Consider the following 18,731-nt stretch of genomic DNA (forward strand, 5'->3'; position numbering starts at 1 on the left):
TCATGAAACATGTCAGCAGCTGCCTACACAAAAAAGCTCAACATGAAATGATTAATTTACTATGTTGGTTGTTTGTGTTTTGCATCCATCAGCAAAGGGTTAATCAATGAGCACTAATTATATGCTAGTATGGTATTGGTATAATTATATTTGTATGCCTACTTGCTACCTTTATCAATCGCTGAATAGATATAGTGCTAAAAATAAGTATTTGATACATTGTCGATCTTGCAAGTTTTCCAACCTACAAAGAATGGAGAGGTCTGTAATTTTAATCAATAGGTACACTTCAACTGTGGAAGACAGAATCTAACAATAAAAAACAGAAAATCACATTGTTTGATTTTTAGAAAATTAAATTACATTTTATTACATGAAATAAGTTTTTGATCCAGGGCCGCCATCAGAGCATTACTGCCCTTACTACTGTATGTGGCCTAGTGAACAGTAGCAAAAAGAGGGGCCTGGAAGCCTTGGTAGCCCGGGCCCTCCTCTCTTGCTTCTGTTCATCGGGCCCCAGGCACAATAGTTCAGGGCCACTGCAAGCCAGATATATAACAACACTGCAGTGATTTAAACATACACCTATGCACCTGGCGGCCAGAAATCGGTGCTGTACCTTTAAGCCGCAGCAGTAAGCCCAAGGGCATCATGGTCCTGATATCGGTCATGTGACACACTGCGCGCTCTTCTTCATTCTGGAGCAGAGCAGCATGCCACGTTTGTGGGAGACAGGAGACACTGAAGTCGGTGCGGGCAGGCAGAGGAGGTGGGCAGTGTGTGAGGACTGGAAAGATTCTGCAGAGGGGAGTGAGGTGAGGGGAGGCTGCTGAGGGAAGTGAGGAGATGGGAGGCTGCTGAGGTGAGTGAGGAGAGGGGAGGCTGCTGAGGAGACAGGAGGCTGCTGAGGTGAGTGAGTAGATGGGAGCCTGCTGAGAAGAGGGGAGGCTGCTGAGCCGAGTGAAGAGATGAGAGGCTGCCGAGAAGAGGGGAGGCTGCAGAGGTGAGTGAGGAAATGGGAGGCTGCCTTGGGGAGTGAGGAGATGGGAGGCTGTGGAGGGGAGTGAAAAGTTGGGAGGCTGCAGAGCGGAGTTAGGAGATGGGAGGCTATTGAGGTGAGTCTGTGTCCGGCAGGGTGAGACTGCTGAGGGAATTCTGTGTCTGGCAGGGGAAGGCTAGTGAGGGGATGCTGCATCCGGCAGGGGGAGGCTGCTTACAGGAGTGAGGAAAAGCTACTGAGGGGAGTCTTTGTCCTACGTCCAACAGGTTGAGGCTTAGGAGGCGGCGGTGAGAACGACCAGGGCTAGTCAACGAGGAGCGGAGTTGTCAATTGCGTTTTAAAAGGGTGCCAACCTCTGCGGACAGGTAGGAACAAGGGTAGTTGACAAATAGTGATCCCCCTGTATACTTAGTACTTGATTTTTTTTTCTATTATCATATCACTTTTTGAGTTCTCATGTTTTGGGGTGTATTTACAGTATATTCTAGAATTTATAGGTTTTTAATGAATACCAATAAAGATATTTTTTGGTAGTGTATAATCAGTGAATATACACTCACTGGCCACTTTATTAGGTACACCATGCTAGTAAGGGGTTGGACCCCCTTTTGCCTTCAGAACTGCCTCAATTCTTCGTGGCAGAGATTCAACAAGGTGCTGGAAGCATTCCTCAGAGATTTTGGACCATATTGACATGATGGCATCACACAGTTGGCGCAGATTTGTCGGCTGCACATCCCTGATGCGAATCTCCCGTTCCACCACATCCCAAAGATGCTCTATTGGATTGAGATCTGGTGACTGAGGAGGCCATTTGAGTACAGTAAACTCATTGTCATGTTCAAGAAACCAATCTGAGATGATTCGAGCTTTATGACATGGCGCATTATCCTGCTGAAAGTAGCCATCAGATGTTGGGTACATTGTGGTCATAAAGGGATGGACATGGTCAGCAACAATACTCAGGTAGGCTGTGGCGTTGCAACGATGCTCAATTGGTACCAAGGGGCCCAAAGAGTGCCCAGAAAAAATTCCCCACACCATGACACCACCACCACCAGCCTGAACCATTGATACAAGGCAGGATGGATCCATGCTTTCATGTTGTTTACGCCAAATTCTGACCCTACCATCCGAATGTCGCAGCAGAAATCGAGACTCATCATACCAGGCAACGTTTTTCCAATCTTCTACTGTCCAATTTCGATGAGCTTGTGCAAATTTTAGCCTCAGTTTCCTGTTCTTAGCTGAGAGGAGTGGTACCCAGTGTGGTCTTCTGCTGCTGTAGCCCATCTGCCTCAAAGTTCGACGCACTGTGCGTTCAGAGATGCTCTTCTGCCTACCTTGGTTGTAACGGGTGGCAATTTGAGTCACTGTTGCCTTTCTATCAGCTCGAACCAGTCTGCCCATTCTCCTCTGACCTCTGGCATCAACATGGCATTTCCGGCCACAGAACTGCCGCTCACTGGATTTTTTTCCTTTTTCGGACCATTCTCTGTAAACCCTAGAGATGGTTGTGCGTGAAAATCCCAGTAGATCAGCAGTTTCTGAAATTCTCAGACCAGCCCTTCTGGCACCAACAATCATGCCACGTTCAAAGGCACTCAAATCACCTTTCTTCCCCATACTGATGCTCGGTTTGAACTGCAGGAGATTGTCTTGACCATGTCTACATGCCTAAATGCACTGAGTTGCCGCCATGTGATTGGCTGATTAGAAATTAAGTCTTAACACACAGTTGGACAGGTGTACCTAATAAAGTGGCCAGTGAGTGTATATGCAATAATATACACTGTTTACATTTATTGACCCCTTAACATGCAGTGTCCGTCATTGGACACCTCCCCCTGTTTGGTGCGGGCTCCGGCGATGAGCCCGCACCTTTTCTGGCACATGACAGTTGATCTGATTAGCTGTCATGTACCCCTAACAGACCGGGGTGGAATCGCGATACACCCGCAGCTGTTAACATGTCATATGCCGCTGTCCATGTCTGACAGCGGCACTTAACATGCACACGTCGTAAACCACGCCTATCAGCGCCCTTGTCACATGACTGTGGGTCGCCGATGGGTTGGCATGACAACCTAGCATCTGCAGCACACCCCTGTGGTGGTCATTGCCGCTCTGCTATGAGCGTCGCCCAGTGGTCAGCGCTCATAGCAAGCGAGCATTTCTGCTACATAGAGCAGGGCTGCATCCCTGCTATGTGCAGCAGAGGCAATGGGATAATCACAGCTTCTAGTCTCCCATGGAGACTATTGAAGCTATTAAAAAGTGAAAAAAAAGTTTTTTAAAAATATAGAAGTTTAAATCACCCCCCATTTTCCCCAATCAAAATAAAACAATAAAATAAAAATTAAAAAATACACATATTTGGTATTGCCGCTTTCAGAATTGCCCAATCTATCAATATATAAATAGAATTAATCTGATCGGTAAACAGCGTAACGCGGAAAAAAATAAAAAATGGCAATTATTTTTTTTGGTCGCTGCAACATTGCATTAAAATGCAATAATGGGAGATAAAAAGATCATATCTACACAAAGATGGTACCAATAAAAACATCAGCTCGGCATGCAAATATTAAGCCCTCACCCAGACCCAGATCATGAAAAATGGAGACGCCACAGGCCTCGGAAAATGGCAAACTTTGGATTTTTTTCCCATTTTCCAGGACACTATTTGGTAAAACCAATCATGTCATTCAAAAGTACAACTCATCCTGCAAAAAACAAGCCCTCACATGGCCATATTGATGGAAAAATAAAAAGTGGTCATGTATGATTGGGAAAGATCTTTATTTATTATTCTGGCAGCATAATTATTGGTCAGCACTCGTACTGCAGTGCATAGACTGGGCGCCGATCTCCTGGCCCGCATCCTCATACATGCTGTGTGGCTGCTGAGTTCAAGTCAGGAAACCCACGGCTGGCTCATGCACCGTAGTCTGAGCGCAGACCAATATCCACCAACAGCTTCCATAAATGTACAGAAAACAGATTACAATAATCTGCAATCAGAAATACAGATTATAAAAAAAGGTCACAATCTGGTTTCAATTATTTTAAAAAATGTATGTGACACATTCCCTTAAAGAAAAAGAAAAATATACCTAAAAACAATATTGGGTAATTTACCAAATGTTTAATAGTTTACAGTAGAGTAGGGCCCGGCTAAAAGAGTCTACCTTGCCGTGGTGGCGGCTTAAAAATTATTTTGGCCAGAACAAAAGCTGATGGTTATGTATGTGATCTGGGAACGGTTAATGTGTGATTAGTGAGGACGTGGTGCAGAAATGGAGTTTTTCCAAGAGTGGGTGGTGGGACTGTGGAAGATTCGAGGGGTGGAGGGGTAGCTGGGGTGAAGCCTAGATGGAGTCTCAAGGGGGCCCAAAAATTTTTGACAGTATGGGGCCCTGAAATTCCTAGTGGCAGCCCTGATTTGATCACATACCAACTAGCAAGTATTCTGGCTCTCACAGACCTGTTAGTTTTTCTTTAAGAAGCACTCCTACTCTGCACTCATTACCTGCATTAATTGCACCTGTTTGAAATCGTTACCTGTATAAAAGACACCTGTCCACACAATCAATTACACTCCAACCTCTCCACTATGGCCAAGACCAAAGAGCTGTCTAAGGACATAAGGAACAAAATTGTAGACCTGCACAAGGCTGGGATGGGCTACAGGACAATAAGCAAGCAGCTTTGTGAGAAGGCAACAACTTTTTGCACAATTATTAGAAAATGGAAGAAACACAAGATGACTGTCAATCTTCCTCGGACTGGGGCTTCATGCAAGACCTCGCCTTGTGGAGTAAGGATGACTCTGAGAAAGAGAAAGGTCAGGAATCAGCCCATAACTACAAGAGAAGACCTGGTCAATGACCTGAAGACATTACCATTAGTAACACACTATGCGGTCATATAGAATACAAGACATGGAGGGCACCATCAAACAATTAAACTGAATGTAATAAAGATCCAACCGCAGTATGTCTTTAAGTTAAATCCAAGTGACCAAAGGAGCAAAGAAGACATACAAAATAGCAGGGATCACCTTAGAAAAATAACAATTTTTATTTCATAGGACATACAGAACACCACAAAGAATAAAAACACTTATAATATACAATGGTTATCACACGTAACCTGTATAAATAAGAGCAGCAAATAACCTTGTACCATACTTGTATAATATATAAATTCCTGAATGGAAGTCAGTACAATGTACAGCATGTCAAGTAAATAAGCTTACAATAAATGAATATATGGCTCTATAACTGGGGGATAAGGTACAGGGCCCGTAATGAGGGCCAAAAGAGCCACAATATAATCAGAGTTGGCACCAAATAGCAGTCCACAAAGGCATTGGCCAGTGCACTAGCCAATGCCCAATAGGGTTAAATATACCACTTGGATAGAAAGGTATAGAGAGGGTTAAGATAAATATCCAAATAACCACAAATATATCAATCTCCCCATCATACTTTACTACCCCAGACTGCAAACAAAAGTAAGGACATGCTCACTGAACACAGGTACTCATAAGAAATGTGTAGATATGGAAAAGCAAGGTGCCGCTCCCATAACCTGACACATATCGTCACCGTCGTGACTTCATCAGGGGTAGGAGGATGTGGTGAGGCTTGTAAGTCCCCTCAGTATATATATACCAAGGTAATTATTAAGTCACAGCAGCTGTTTAAACTCACCGCATGGAGAAAGCACATGGTATCAGTGTGTACCCGCCGTACCAGAAGTTCCAGGAGCGCATGAGCAGGACTAGTGTCATAGAAACCAAAGACGCTTAATATCGCGCAATGTAGTAAGTATGTCCGCTGTCATGGATCATAATCCTACAGGGCACGCAAGGTGCCCTTGCTCATGCCAGCACATGTCCAGGCTCGTTTGAAGTTCACTAATGACCATCTGGATGATCCAGAGACGGCATGAGAGCAGGTCATGTGGTTAGATGAAAACAAAATAGAACGTTTTGGTATTAACTTCACTCGCTGTGTTTGGAGGAAGAAGAATGAGGAGTAAAACCCCCAAACCACCATCCCAACTGTGAAGCATGGTGGGGAGAAACATCATACTTTAGGGTTGCTTTTCTGCAAAGGGGACAGGATGACTGCACCGTATTGAAGGGAGGATGGATGGGGTCATGTATCATGAGATTTTGGCCAACAATCTCCTTCCTTCAGTAAGAGTATTGATGATGGGTCGTGGCTGGGTCTTCCAGCATGACAATAACCCGAAACACACAGCCAAGGACAACTTAGGAGTGGCTCCATAAGAAGCATTTCAAGGTCCTGGAGTGGCCTAGCCAGTCTCCAGACCTTAACCCAATAGAATATCTTTGAAGTGAGCTGAAACTCAATGTTGCCCAGCAAGAGCCTTGAAACCTGAAAGATCTGTATGGAGGAGTGGGCCAAAATCCCTAGTGAAGTGTGTGCAAACTTGGTCAAGAACTGCAGGAAACATCTCACCTCTGTAATTGCAAACAAAAGTTTCTATACCAAATATTAACTGCCGTTTTTCTGCTGTATCAAATACTTATTTCATGCAATAAAATGCAAATTATGTAAAAATCATACAATGTGATTTTCTGATTTTTTTTTTGTAGATTCTGTCTCTCACAGTTAAAGTGTACCTACGATAAAATTTACAGACCTCTCCATTCTTTGTAGGTGGGAAAACTTGCAAAATTGGCAGTGTATCAAATACTTATTTTTCCCACTGTATATGACAGAACCTTGTTTTTTTTCGCAAAGTTAACATTAAATTGACAATTACTTTAGTAAACTTATTCACTGAAAAAACAAAAAGCAAAAAACACAAAAAGTAAAAAATATTATGCTAATAATGCATAAAGGTAATAATAATAATAATAATAATAATAAGGGTATTTAGTAACATAATTTTGATCAAAATAATGTACAAGCCATCCCGCCACGTCACGGCAACTTAAACTTATTCACTGAAGATTCTCTATGTACTTTCTCCACATTTTATAGGGCCTTAGACATACTGGGGTTATAACTGCAGTTGTCTTGTACTTTTTATACTATTTAGACCAGTTCTGGAAAAGGCAAAGAATTATTATTGTGGAATAAGTTTGAAGTCAGGTCTTGTGGGGATAAAAATGGCTTTAGGCTGCAGTGATGGTACACAGAGAGGGTATATATAGTAAACTATCTCACTTAGATCGAAAAATGTGATCTGCGATACGTGTGAAACTCAACACAATCGTGAAGGATTAGAAATAAATAATTGAGATGGGAAATATTTTATTGACTAATACAGAAAAGTTACAAGTCCTCACTCTTTCCTTAAACCACTCAGTTTTTAGGGTAAGGGAAGTTTTCAGATCTTGAAAGTATGATTATCTTTTAATAACGATGATCATTCTTTATGCATCTTGTAATTTCTTTTGTTACAATTAGGGTATTTGAACACAATATTATTGTCAGTATACTCTGACCTCTTTTTTATTTTTTTTTATTATTTTTGCTGCTCTCTACATTGAACATAAGGTTTCAGTTGAGGCTAAAACAGTCCTGTATTTGTGAGACAAACAAAAAAAAATTATGTAAAAAAATTTCCTAAAGAAGTTGTCTCATCAGTGAAAGACAGATTTAGGCAGTAGCCCCAGAGATGTTCAGCTGATTGTTCCAGGTTCTGCTCTAGGCACCCCTGGCAAATAGTTTATTTTGCCAGGGAAGCTGTTGTCAACCAATTACCAAGAAGCAAGAGAAATGTAGTATAAAGTTGGGGTTATACATAGGAATGGCCTGATATATAACACAAGGATGGCTCAAGACACTACATTCTGGTTTGTAACGAGGGTCATATAGAACTGCTCTCTTTAGAAAGAACTTGACGGCTGATACATGCTTCCCAAGGATCAGGCACTGGCTGTATGAACTCAGCCAGGTATGTTTGACTCTGAAATGCTGCGGCGTGCGCTTATAGGCAGAGACCTTTCAATCCAGGGCAGTGGATGGGAAGAAGCTGACGGGGATCCACCTGTCCAACTAGTCTCCAGTGAGGCTCGGTCCCCAGCAACTTTTAAAGTATGTTTCTCTCTAAAATGCCGGAGTGCTTCAGAGTCATACAGCCAGTGTCTGAAACATAATCAGCTGTCAGGTTCACTTTAATATCCATATGACATGGGCATATGACAAGGAGTTATGTTCATAAGACCTTTTAATCATCCCCTGAACCCCAATGGAATGCTGGACTGCCAGATTTCTCCTCAGTATGATAATAGCGGCCAGATACTTAGTAGAAATTGGAGGCAGTCCACTCTTCCTTCTAGGGAAGATTTTGATCAAACATGCATTGGATACTCAACCAGTAGCAGAATAAAGCACTATTCTTCCTGTCAAAATGACAGGTACCATTATAAGTCAATGTGGTCCATTAGGTGTCATTTGTGTCTGTAGTGTGATGAATCTTGTGTTCCATTAAATTTTCTGCTCCGAAGAATGAAAAGGAAACTGGAAATGACAATATAGATGTGAGCTCAGCCTTAGAACTGTACTCCTGAACTAAAAGATGTAAAGAATATCTCCCTGCATAATCACACAATGAAGTGTATTCATTAGATGCAATTTGGACTCCTTGGAACACTCATGGTTTCTACAAAGGTGTGGTAGCCCTCTTTACTGTAATGGTGCACTTTTTTTTACCTTGGACATGTCAGGTCTTGCTCTGTTGACAATATTTTCACTTTTGCATGATTTCAAGTAGGATTACCCTGCATATGACTTTAGTCATCCTATGTTACCGCTTCCCTTGTTGTCTGTGTTTTGTCATTAATTATTCCTGCACTAATCAGATTGCACAGAATACAGGCTTTACTATACCATTCCCTTTTCTTGTTCTGCATAAAGGTTATCTTTTGCCAGATGATATGCACATTACTCAATATATTAATATTTGCTTTTACGATATTTGGTACCTTACTTGAATAAAAATATCTATTTGCCTTTTTGTGATGAAAATTGTTTCATAAATGAGCATTTAAACAAAAATAAATAAGAAATTGCAACCTAATTCTCACCAATATAAAAGCTTTTTTTCACCTGAGCGTTCAGTTGCTGAGCTATTTTCTAAATCACTAATATTCTCTTATTACAACACAATTCTTTTATACTGGCAACATATTGCTGCCTTTATGGCTGTTACATTTGATTTAAGGCTTATGTATTAGTTACCTCCCCCCATACATTTCAGCAGGTCTGCTGATGTCTCTGTGACACATTGTAGATGATGATAAGGTGTTAATTGTATCATCATCTGAAGGTTCGTGCTATAATTCACACTAATAACCCGTCAGTGGCAGAGTTACCGTAGGTGTGAAGGCATCGTGTTTAGGGTATCTCACTGCTGACATTAACCCTTTTATAGACGATGATAAAATATATGTAGAAGGTGGACGTAATGGAGAGTAAAACAAGTCTAGATAAGTTTGGGAAAAAATAGGGGCTTGGGGAGCAGACACCAAAAGCATTTGAAGGGTTTAAAGCTAATAAAAATAGAAGCTGCTTTTCCGAACCGTCGCCCTAGTGAGTTAAGTGAACAGATTGGAGAGGATAAGTGACTTTACTACAGCCAATGGCTGCAATGATGTAAGCCAGACTCAACAGAAGGGGCTGATTGTGTTTTGAGATCTCATGCTAGTGACTCTGAAGTCTACTCCCTCCCTCCCTGCTAAGACTCAGACTGAGAGGCATAGTGAAGGTTTTACTGGGAGCTGTCCAGCATTGTAGTGCTGAAACATTAAACTGGGAGCTGTCCAGAAGTGTGGTGCTGAAACATTAAATTGGGAGCTGTTCAGGACTGTGGTGCTGAAACATTAACCTTGAAGCTATTAAGGATTGTGGTGCTGAGACTGGGATCTGAGCAGGATTGTGGTGCTCACTGAGTGCTTACATGGGACTTACCAGGAGCGTGGGGCTGAATGAAAAAAAAGAAGCAGTGACCCTTCTCTAGACATAAGGAGCTAAATTTCGGAGGCCTTTCAGACTATCCTCACTTCTGGTCTTATCTGCAGGACTTAATTCAACAAGACTGAGAAAATCCATTCAACTAATTAAACTGATCATACCTGAACCTACAAGATCCATGCTGAGCACAACAGACTGCACTTGCAAACTTACTGCTGAAGGGTTGTGAAGCGATTGAGTGTTACAGTAAGCAGCTTCTTGTGGGTTTGTAATCTTTGGTTGGTTCATAAAACCTTAAGATTCTCTACAGTTATGGCTTTTATGGTGAAGACTATGGTGGGTGGACAACTGAAGAACCTCACTGGAGGTCTGGGGAGCAAAGAAGAGAAGGGGGAAGGAGAAAAATCTGCAGCAGAAGCCCAAGGAATGACCAGGGAAGAATATGAAGAATATCAAAAGCAGCTACTGGAAGAGAAGTAAGGTTTTATGTCACTTTTTTCTTTTTGTTTAGCATCTTCTTGGGCAAATATTTACATTCTAATTTTGCTCTTTTTATAAATTTGGACTGAATATATTATAGAAACTTGCATGTTATTGGGGTTGTGTTTATTGGAGACCCTTAAGTGCATGATTACATGTCAAATGAAAAATGTAAAAAAAAAAAACAGCAGTGCATAAGCAAGTATTATTTATCTATAAATAGTCACAAGGATCCCAAAAGATTCTCCAATTAGAGAACTTTTTTAAAAGTATCATCCTAAAGGGCAGCTACTCTTTGCTTTTAACCATCCTTCACTGTTTTACTCCTTTACCAAACATGACCAAAATCCCTCAGATTTCTTTATAAATGTAGTAATATATACCATAATTTTATTTTACAAAATCAAGTTGATCCAATTGCTCTTTCTTGTTCTGTAGCTACTATAAGATAGTACAGAGGGGTAGGAGATGAAAGCAGGAGGAAAAAAGAGAATAGTCCTTTAAGGGGAGTATCTAGTAAGGTGTATTCTCAGTGTCCAGACATGTATTCACTCTATTGCCAATATGCCTAACCATTATACTGTATAATGCCCAGAATTAAATACCCGGACACTGGTGAATGTCAGTATAAATTATTATAGTGTAATAAATACATGTTCTCTGCTAAAATGTGGATGAATTGGAGAAGCATAGCTAAAATAGCACAGAAACCATAAGAGATAAAGCAACAGTTCAAAATGCTCTATTCTCAGTACGACCGGGGTGTTAGACATTTTTATGATCATTGCTGTAATTTATATGGATGACAAATATAAACTCACAAGTATGAATTTACAAATAGATTTTAATTTCACCTTATTCCTAATCCCTACCCAATAGCAATGTGACATTAGAAAAAAAATACCAAACATGAACATAATATAAAGAAATAAACACAGAACTTTGCAATTTCTATGGCACTTTTCCTTTACTGTTCTTTTATTTATTTTTCAGCTCCTCTGTGTCTGCTTTAGCTCTTGTTAGCTCCTAACATACTTTAGCTTTGTACTTTTCTAAATCTAAGCCACGTTCATTTGATGGGAATTCTTAGCTGTAATTTGTTCTAAGCCTATGCATATGGTTTGGTGCTACAGAAAAAGGAGACTGTCATGAGCTTTATGGACACTTAAGCAATTACAGTGCCATGTAGTGTAGTAAAACAAAAGTTGAAGCATACCTGTTTGGCCACATACACACAATGCATTCCAGAGAAGATAAATCTCAAGCAATATGCAAATGAGTTGGCAAGTGCTCTGAGGACTCTCCAAGCACCAGGAAGTGCTCCATCGCTCCTCACTAAACCCCGCCTAATGCCTTCCCCCTTGGCTTCTGCCGAGAAACCTCATGTATGTGGTATATAGTCGACCCACATGCGGTACTCTCCTTGCTGTGGTAAATTACCAATCTGATATGTATAATTAATATGTCATTAAGGTTGTTGCTACCAAAAACGGAGCACGTACCATGTATACACTGGATTTTGAACTAATGTGGCACATTAAAGAATTGAATTAATTTTTTGTCAGACCATGAACAGTCAGAGGTTGTTTTATACAGGCCTATGTCTTCAACATTATTGTTAGAAAGCAGGTAGTAGGTAGATAATCTGTATATATCAGAATGTATCTAATATTAAGAAAGCTAATATTACAATGAGTGAGCGCTAGAATGACTGACTTTATTTAAAAATATTCAGGATTGAGAGTCCTCAGTAGTTGATACCTTCTAATGGCTAACTGAAAAGATGGTAACACATTGCAAGCTTTCGAGACTACTCAGGTCTCTTCATCAGGCTAGACTAATACAAAATCTGAAGTTACATATTTATGCACAATACAACCTAGAAAAAATGCAATAGATAAGACAAGTGACATGAAGCAGAACTATCAATATGGGAGAGGGAGAAACATAAATATAAACATTGGACCAGTTCATAGATAAGGAGTCCGGATGTTTTATGGTCCTCTGATTGGGGTCTAGTTCTGTGTTGTGATGCCCCCACAAGGTTTTAAAAGGAAATTCCTTAATTGATGTAAAAAGACATAAATCCATGCGACACATTCATTCCAGCACTGAGAGTGTCAAAGGTCGTCATAAATTTGTACTCCCAAACTCGTCTCTCTCTCTGAGAATTGAAGTTACCTTTCAATACCAGTAATTTCATATCCACGTTGCTGTGATCAGGGATACAGAAATGTTTTGCCACAGGTAGATCCATTCTTTTTTCTCTTATTGTGACGATGAGTATTCATCCTTGTTCTAAGCTTTTGCCCTGTCTCCTCCACATACAGACCCCCAGTAGGACATTTAGTGACTTTATTTAAAGAGGACCTGTTACCAGGTCAAAAATGGCCAGTTCTTGCTTTTATTTTATTCATACTGCCTTCTTAAAAATTCTCTTTGGTTCATGTTTTTTTTTCTTGGTAAATGCCATGAAAATAAGCACGGAATAAAAAGGCTTATATCTCTAGAGCGCTTACATGGAGTTTAAAAAAATAAAACAAAACAAAGAAACTGCATAGGAGGAATAAAATAAGAGTAAAAACTGGCCACTTTTGACCTACTGACAGATCTTCATTATGCCTAAATTCCATAACTTCAGAAAAGTACATAGAATGCCAAATAGCACTACTGTAAGTGTATGAATATCTCATTGCAAACCATGGAAAGGGACGTCTGCTGTTGACAATCGCTATGTTAGAAGGATCCCCCAAAAATAACCTGACAAGATGTCCTGATATAGGGACCCCAGTGATCAGTTGTTACCTCTGAAGGAACTGGGCAGCTTTTAATTTTGATCTTGCAGAGCCACCATAGGAAATAAGAAGCATTATGCTGGGCCTGTATTAATTAATGGATTGTATATGAAATTCATGGAGATCCTAGACTTACCAGATACTCTTTGTATGCTAGGCCCTCCAGATGATAGGTCCTTCAGATGCTCTTCACTCTGGTTAATTGATGGACAACCTAATGATTTTAGCGTTAAGTAAAAATCAATAGAGAGCATAAAGGCTGGCCTGAAGTTGAAGATCCATTACACCTTAAGAGTGTTAAATGAAGTGAAGATATAGGGTTAGATTTGCCATGACGGTTGTTTATTTTTTAATCTGTAGATTGTTCTTGTCCAATAATTTTCTGGGTTTTAAAAAATCTATTGCAAAACAACCACCCATCTTAACCACTTCCTCCCCTCCCAGGAGATGTGGTATGATCAGACCATGTTCCTGCACGATCAGACACAGCCATTACACAGTACACAGCAGGGGCTCATTTATAAGATTATCTCAGCGCAGGAACATTTTTTTAACACATCTAATTGCGAAACTTATTTAAATTCCAAGATCTATTGATTAAAATGTACTTTGTATGAGAGAAAAAGCCTTTAAATTTTCCACATGGCCTTTGTGAAGGCAAGTAATTTTTTCAATAGTGAGCCATCACTGACAAAATATTTTTAATTTTGTCTTGGCTATTGTAAAAAGGAAACAGCTTTCCCTAAAGTCAATTAGCAATCTAAGCCAGAAAAACACAATTTTTCAATTCTTTACAAAATAATTGATTGCTGTTGCATTAAAATTTTCCTGCTGTTGAACTAATTGCCTCCCAAACCAAGAAAAAAATGCCCAAGGACTTTATGTATACGTCTATATATATTTTTTTTCTTTTACCAAATGTTATATTTAGCTATATGCATTCAGGCAAGTATTTTTCTCCTGGCATCTGCCAAGTCAGATTTGTTGATTAGATTACTAGTTGGTGACGCATGAAATATCACTAAAGAGAATGAGGAGAGGGTTTCCAATATTCCAAAGTCTGTATCCTTCACACCGGTCCAGCTAATGATCTGGATTGTGGCAAATATGACGCTCTTTGGCCATGGAAAACAAATCTATAAATCTCTCAATGAAGAGTTCTTGAACTTTACTAATGGTTCTTCAAGAACTTGGTAGTGAGCTCCGCTTCAGAAATCAATGTCCTATTGTGAAGATGAGTGGCCAACTGACTCAAAGCAAGGCTGTATATGCTCCTAGATATTTCCACTTGGAACAACTTATAATAGACCAAACATGTAGTTTTTGTGTTCTTTACATCTGCAAATTGCCTCTTCAGAACGGAAGACTTGAACTTTAATGTCACTATTGAAAGTAGCAATCCTAAAAGTCAATATCGACCCTTTAACGAGCCTTGCAATGTGACTTAGGATAGAAGCCAAACCAGACATCTCTATTTGCAGACAGTGTTTCGAGGTTTTGCCGCTCATCAGTGCAAAGCTTGAGATCTGCTTTGGCTGTATGAGAGGCTTCTGACTGGAGTCTAAGGGGTAATGTTTTGTTCTTTACAGAAATATGGCCTCTATTTTACATGGGCTGTGTCTAGTATTATAGCACTACCAAAACTTCCAGATTTATTGGAATGAAGAAGGAATATTTTAAAGTGGAAGCTCAATAAATAATATAGGTTTGATTTGAAAATAGGGAGCAGCACAACATAATCCATTTCCTCATGAGAGCTGGAGCTCCAGCTCTGGTGCTTCCTGAAAATTGCATGTACATAAGGTGTATGTATACGGTACACAGCTCTATGTAATCCTCTTGGATTGTGACTGGAATTGCTTCGCAGCCGATGGTCTACAAAAAGTCTTCAAAGGGGTTCAACTTTAGTGACAATTTTTGTTTCTTACTCAAATGCATGTGTTTTTGGCTCAAAACATTTTTGTAGTTGAGTTTCATTACAAATGTTACACTCTTTTCCTTGCATAGCCTTGGTGCTACACTGTATATTTCTGACTGCAGAATGGATTAATCGTGGATCCATCAGTGACCATCCAATGGGAAAGTTTCTAACACTTGTATGTGTCTTTTTTGAGCTTCTATCACATTATTTATGACCACAAACAACATCTAAATAATAATAATTATAATGATAATGTGCAAGAAAAAAAAATAGCCTGAAAAAGTCAAACAGTTGCTAAATGTGCCACCATTTTTACCTCCAAATGCATGCAATAAGGAGAAGATAAGGATCTATTTATATTTGTTGAGTGGAACATTTTAGTAATTTTGTACAAAGGTCATATTAAGATGTATTTAACAGTTAACCCCTTCGAGCACCCTGACGTGACAGTATATCATAGTCAATGTGTGCGTGTATGGTGTGGGCTCAGTATCCATGTTGGCTCCATTCAGCGCACATGCCAGCAGTAATGCAAAGCCGGCATCTCTCGGTAACAGCAGCGATCGGCACTAGCCGTAATCATTGCTGTTCAACTATTTAAAGTGAGTCTGAGCTCTGATACATGTTTCCCAATCTGTGGGCAGCATGTATCAGGCACTGGCTGCATGATCTCAGGCAAGTATGTTTAACGCTGAAACACTGCGGCATTTCATAGAAAAACAATCTTTACAAGCCACCAGGGTAGTGCTGGAGACTAGTTGGAGAGTTGGTTCCCCGGGAGCTACTTCCCACCCACTGCCTTTGAGTTACAGGTCTCTTCCTGCGTCCACGTAGGAGCATACTTGGCTGAGATCATACAGCCAGTGCCTGATACATGCTGCCCGTCAATCCGGCAGCATGTTTCAGCTGTCAGGTTCTGTATAAATGCTGCTGTCAATCTCTAATAGCGGCACTTAAATAGCGCTATTGCCGTTCTGTGCACAAAGGCTGACGTAGGCCCCCTCAACACGATCACAGGGCACTGATGGGTTACCATGGAATTTCTTCCAAGAAATTGGAAGAAAAATCATAATTGGTATCACTATTTCAATTAAAGTCCAGGCTATCAAAATAAAAAAATATCGTAATCTAAATCATATGTTTAACATGAAAAAAATCGAAATGCCAGGTTAAAATTTTTTGATTCACTACAGTTCCCTCAAAAATGTAATAAAAAGTGAACAATATGTTGTATGCACCCCAATATGATATCAATAAAGATGTCAGCTTTCCATGCAAAAAACATAGCCTCAAATAGCTCCATTGATGGAAAAGTTTAAAAAGTTATGCATCTCAAAAAATGATGAGGCTAACCCAATTTTTTTTACGCATTTCATGATTTTTCTTCACTACTAAAATACAAAAAAAAAAATATACGAGTTTGTTATTTCCATAAATGTAGTGACCTGGAAAATCATGTTGCCAAGTCATTTTTAGAGCACAATGAATTGCTGTAAAAACAAAAATCTGAATAACGATCAGATAAGTCCTCTATATGCCAGGGCAAATACACTGCATCACACAGCACTAGTCATATAAAAGGGGGCAAGGTGACAGTAACAAAAAAAAAAAACAGCAGATGTGAATGACACTAAGGACATATTCATGTGACTAATGCAAATTGCCGGAGGAATACATGGCTGGTGTGAGAACATTAGATGTAAAGACTAAAAAGGGAACAGTTGGGCACTTTTAGACACTAAAAGCCTGATTTATCATTTGCAATTTTTGGAAGTCTTTGGCCCTGAGTCACTAAAGTAATTTTGCCAGAATTCCGGCATGAATCTCTTTGAAAAGTTGTAGGAGTTGCACAAACATTTGCAACTTTCAGCATTTTCACACTAGCTGCTCCAAGCTCTGCCAAAGGGGCATAGCTGGGACAAAACAGCGGTGCAGCTTGTATAATTCCTTACGAGCTGTGGAATTCCGCAATCCAGAAATCTTAATCCAGTGACTGACTGGAGTAAGATTTGTGGCAAGACGCATGGAGGGACATGCCACTCGTCAGACACTCCAGAATCATGAAGAGGCATGCATCTCTTAATAAACCAGAAGAATTTGACTCCAACCGTCCCTTTTATAAAGACTGGTGTGTAAATCGTCTTGATGAATCAGGGCCTTTTTTTTTTCTTTTGTGGTATTTGTGGACTCTTTTGTGTCAAAATTATCAAAATAGTAGACACAGTTCATGAATTTGGAGCAAATTAAAAAAAAAAGCTCTTTATCTTTGCCTTAACCATTTTTTCTACTATTTAGAGCAAAAAATGCAAAATCCTTTAAAATTGCATGTTTGTCTTCAACTGCGTCTAATTAAAAAAGGTCAACCAGAACCCTTACTACGGGCAGAAATTAGAGTTCAATGCACCAACACCCCCACAAAAAAAGACTCCTACTGGGAGAGCGGTGTTGCTGTTCATATGGTTTCAGATTTCCCCACTATGATATGTCACTTTTTGAGGCAGATCCCAGCGGATAGCTGCGAGCAGAATAGTTGCATTGAGTTCATCATGTGCGGATCCATGGCAGTTTAAACCCCAACTCAACAGCAAAAACACAAGGGGTCAGCTTCATATTTTTGCTGCAAATTGCACTTCAAATACACACATTTAAATAAAAAGATTTAAATGAAAAAAAAACTTCCACGAGTTTAAGGGAAGAGTCACACAATTAGTTATGTACACACGTTTAGTAGTTACAGTAGATCAACACTAGAAAAACCGAAGTCATGTATCAATCTGTTCCAGGGAAACTATACAAGGAGCCACGTATCACGGTGAAGGAGCAGTCAAAGCAGTCGATAACTTCACCTACTTAGGCAGCACACTCTCCCGTGAAGTAACCAGAGACGCTGAGGTTAATAACAAAATTGCCAAAGCCAATGCTGCCTTCGGGAGACTGCATAAGAACGTCTGGGAATGAAGGGAACTCAGCCGTACCACCAAGCTGAAGATCTCACAACACTTCTCTATGCTACTGAGACCTGGACTGTCTACAGCCAGCATGCTAAACAGCTTAATCATTTTCACATGAGTTGCCTCCGCAGACGTCTCACATTGGGTGGCAAGACAATGTCCCGGACACAGCAATTCTGGAATAAACCAGGCTCTGCAGCGTTGAGGTAGGATCGATCACCTATCACCTCAGGAACACGTGCAGCTGATGACAGGAAAATCTTGGACGCAAAAAGAAAAAAATAAAATGTGTAAAAAACAAATACATTTAGCAAAAGTGGAAACTGAGAGACTCATTGCTAAGGAAAGTAAAACAAACCCCAAACTATTCTTTAATTATATAAACAGTAAAATGATTAAAATTGATGGTGTCGGCCCTTTAAAGAACAATGAGGGTGAAATCATAGAGAGAGATGTGGGAAAAGCAAATGTTTTAAATACTTTTTTCTCAACAGTGTTCACACAGGAAAAGGATTTGCCAGGGGAAATGCAGAGTGATAATGTAAATTCCCCATTAAGTATTACCTGCCTAACCCAGGAAGAAGTGCAGAACCACCTTAGTAAGATTAAAATTGACAAATCACC

The 18,731-nt window shown here is 40.0% G+C and overlaps 1 protein-coding gene across 1 annotated transcript in view; it reads left to right on the forward strand.

Annotated features, from left to right (window-relative positions):
* Positions 1-9,650: 9,650 nt before the first annotated feature.
* Positions 9,651-18,731, forward strand: part of CPLX3 (complexin 3) — a 32,253-nt gene continuing 23,172 nt past the window's right edge. Inside the window, exon 1 of the mRNA XM_073579547.1 lies at positions 9,651-10,436. Within this exon, the coding sequence (XP_073435648.1) occupies positions 10,273-10,436 (164 nt within the window). The 5' untranslated portion in view covers positions 9,651-10,272. The remainder of the gene's footprint in view (positions 10,437-18,731) is intronic.

This window comes from Dendrobates tinctorius, unplaced genomic scaffold, assembly GCF_039654945.1.
Source record: "Dendrobates tinctorius isolate UK_male_01 unplaced genomic scaffold, ASM3965494v1 ptg000062l, whole genome shotgun sequence".
Classification (NCBI taxonomy): Eukaryota; Metazoa; Chordata; class Amphibia; order Anura; family Dendrobatidae; genus Dendrobates; species Dendrobates tinctorius.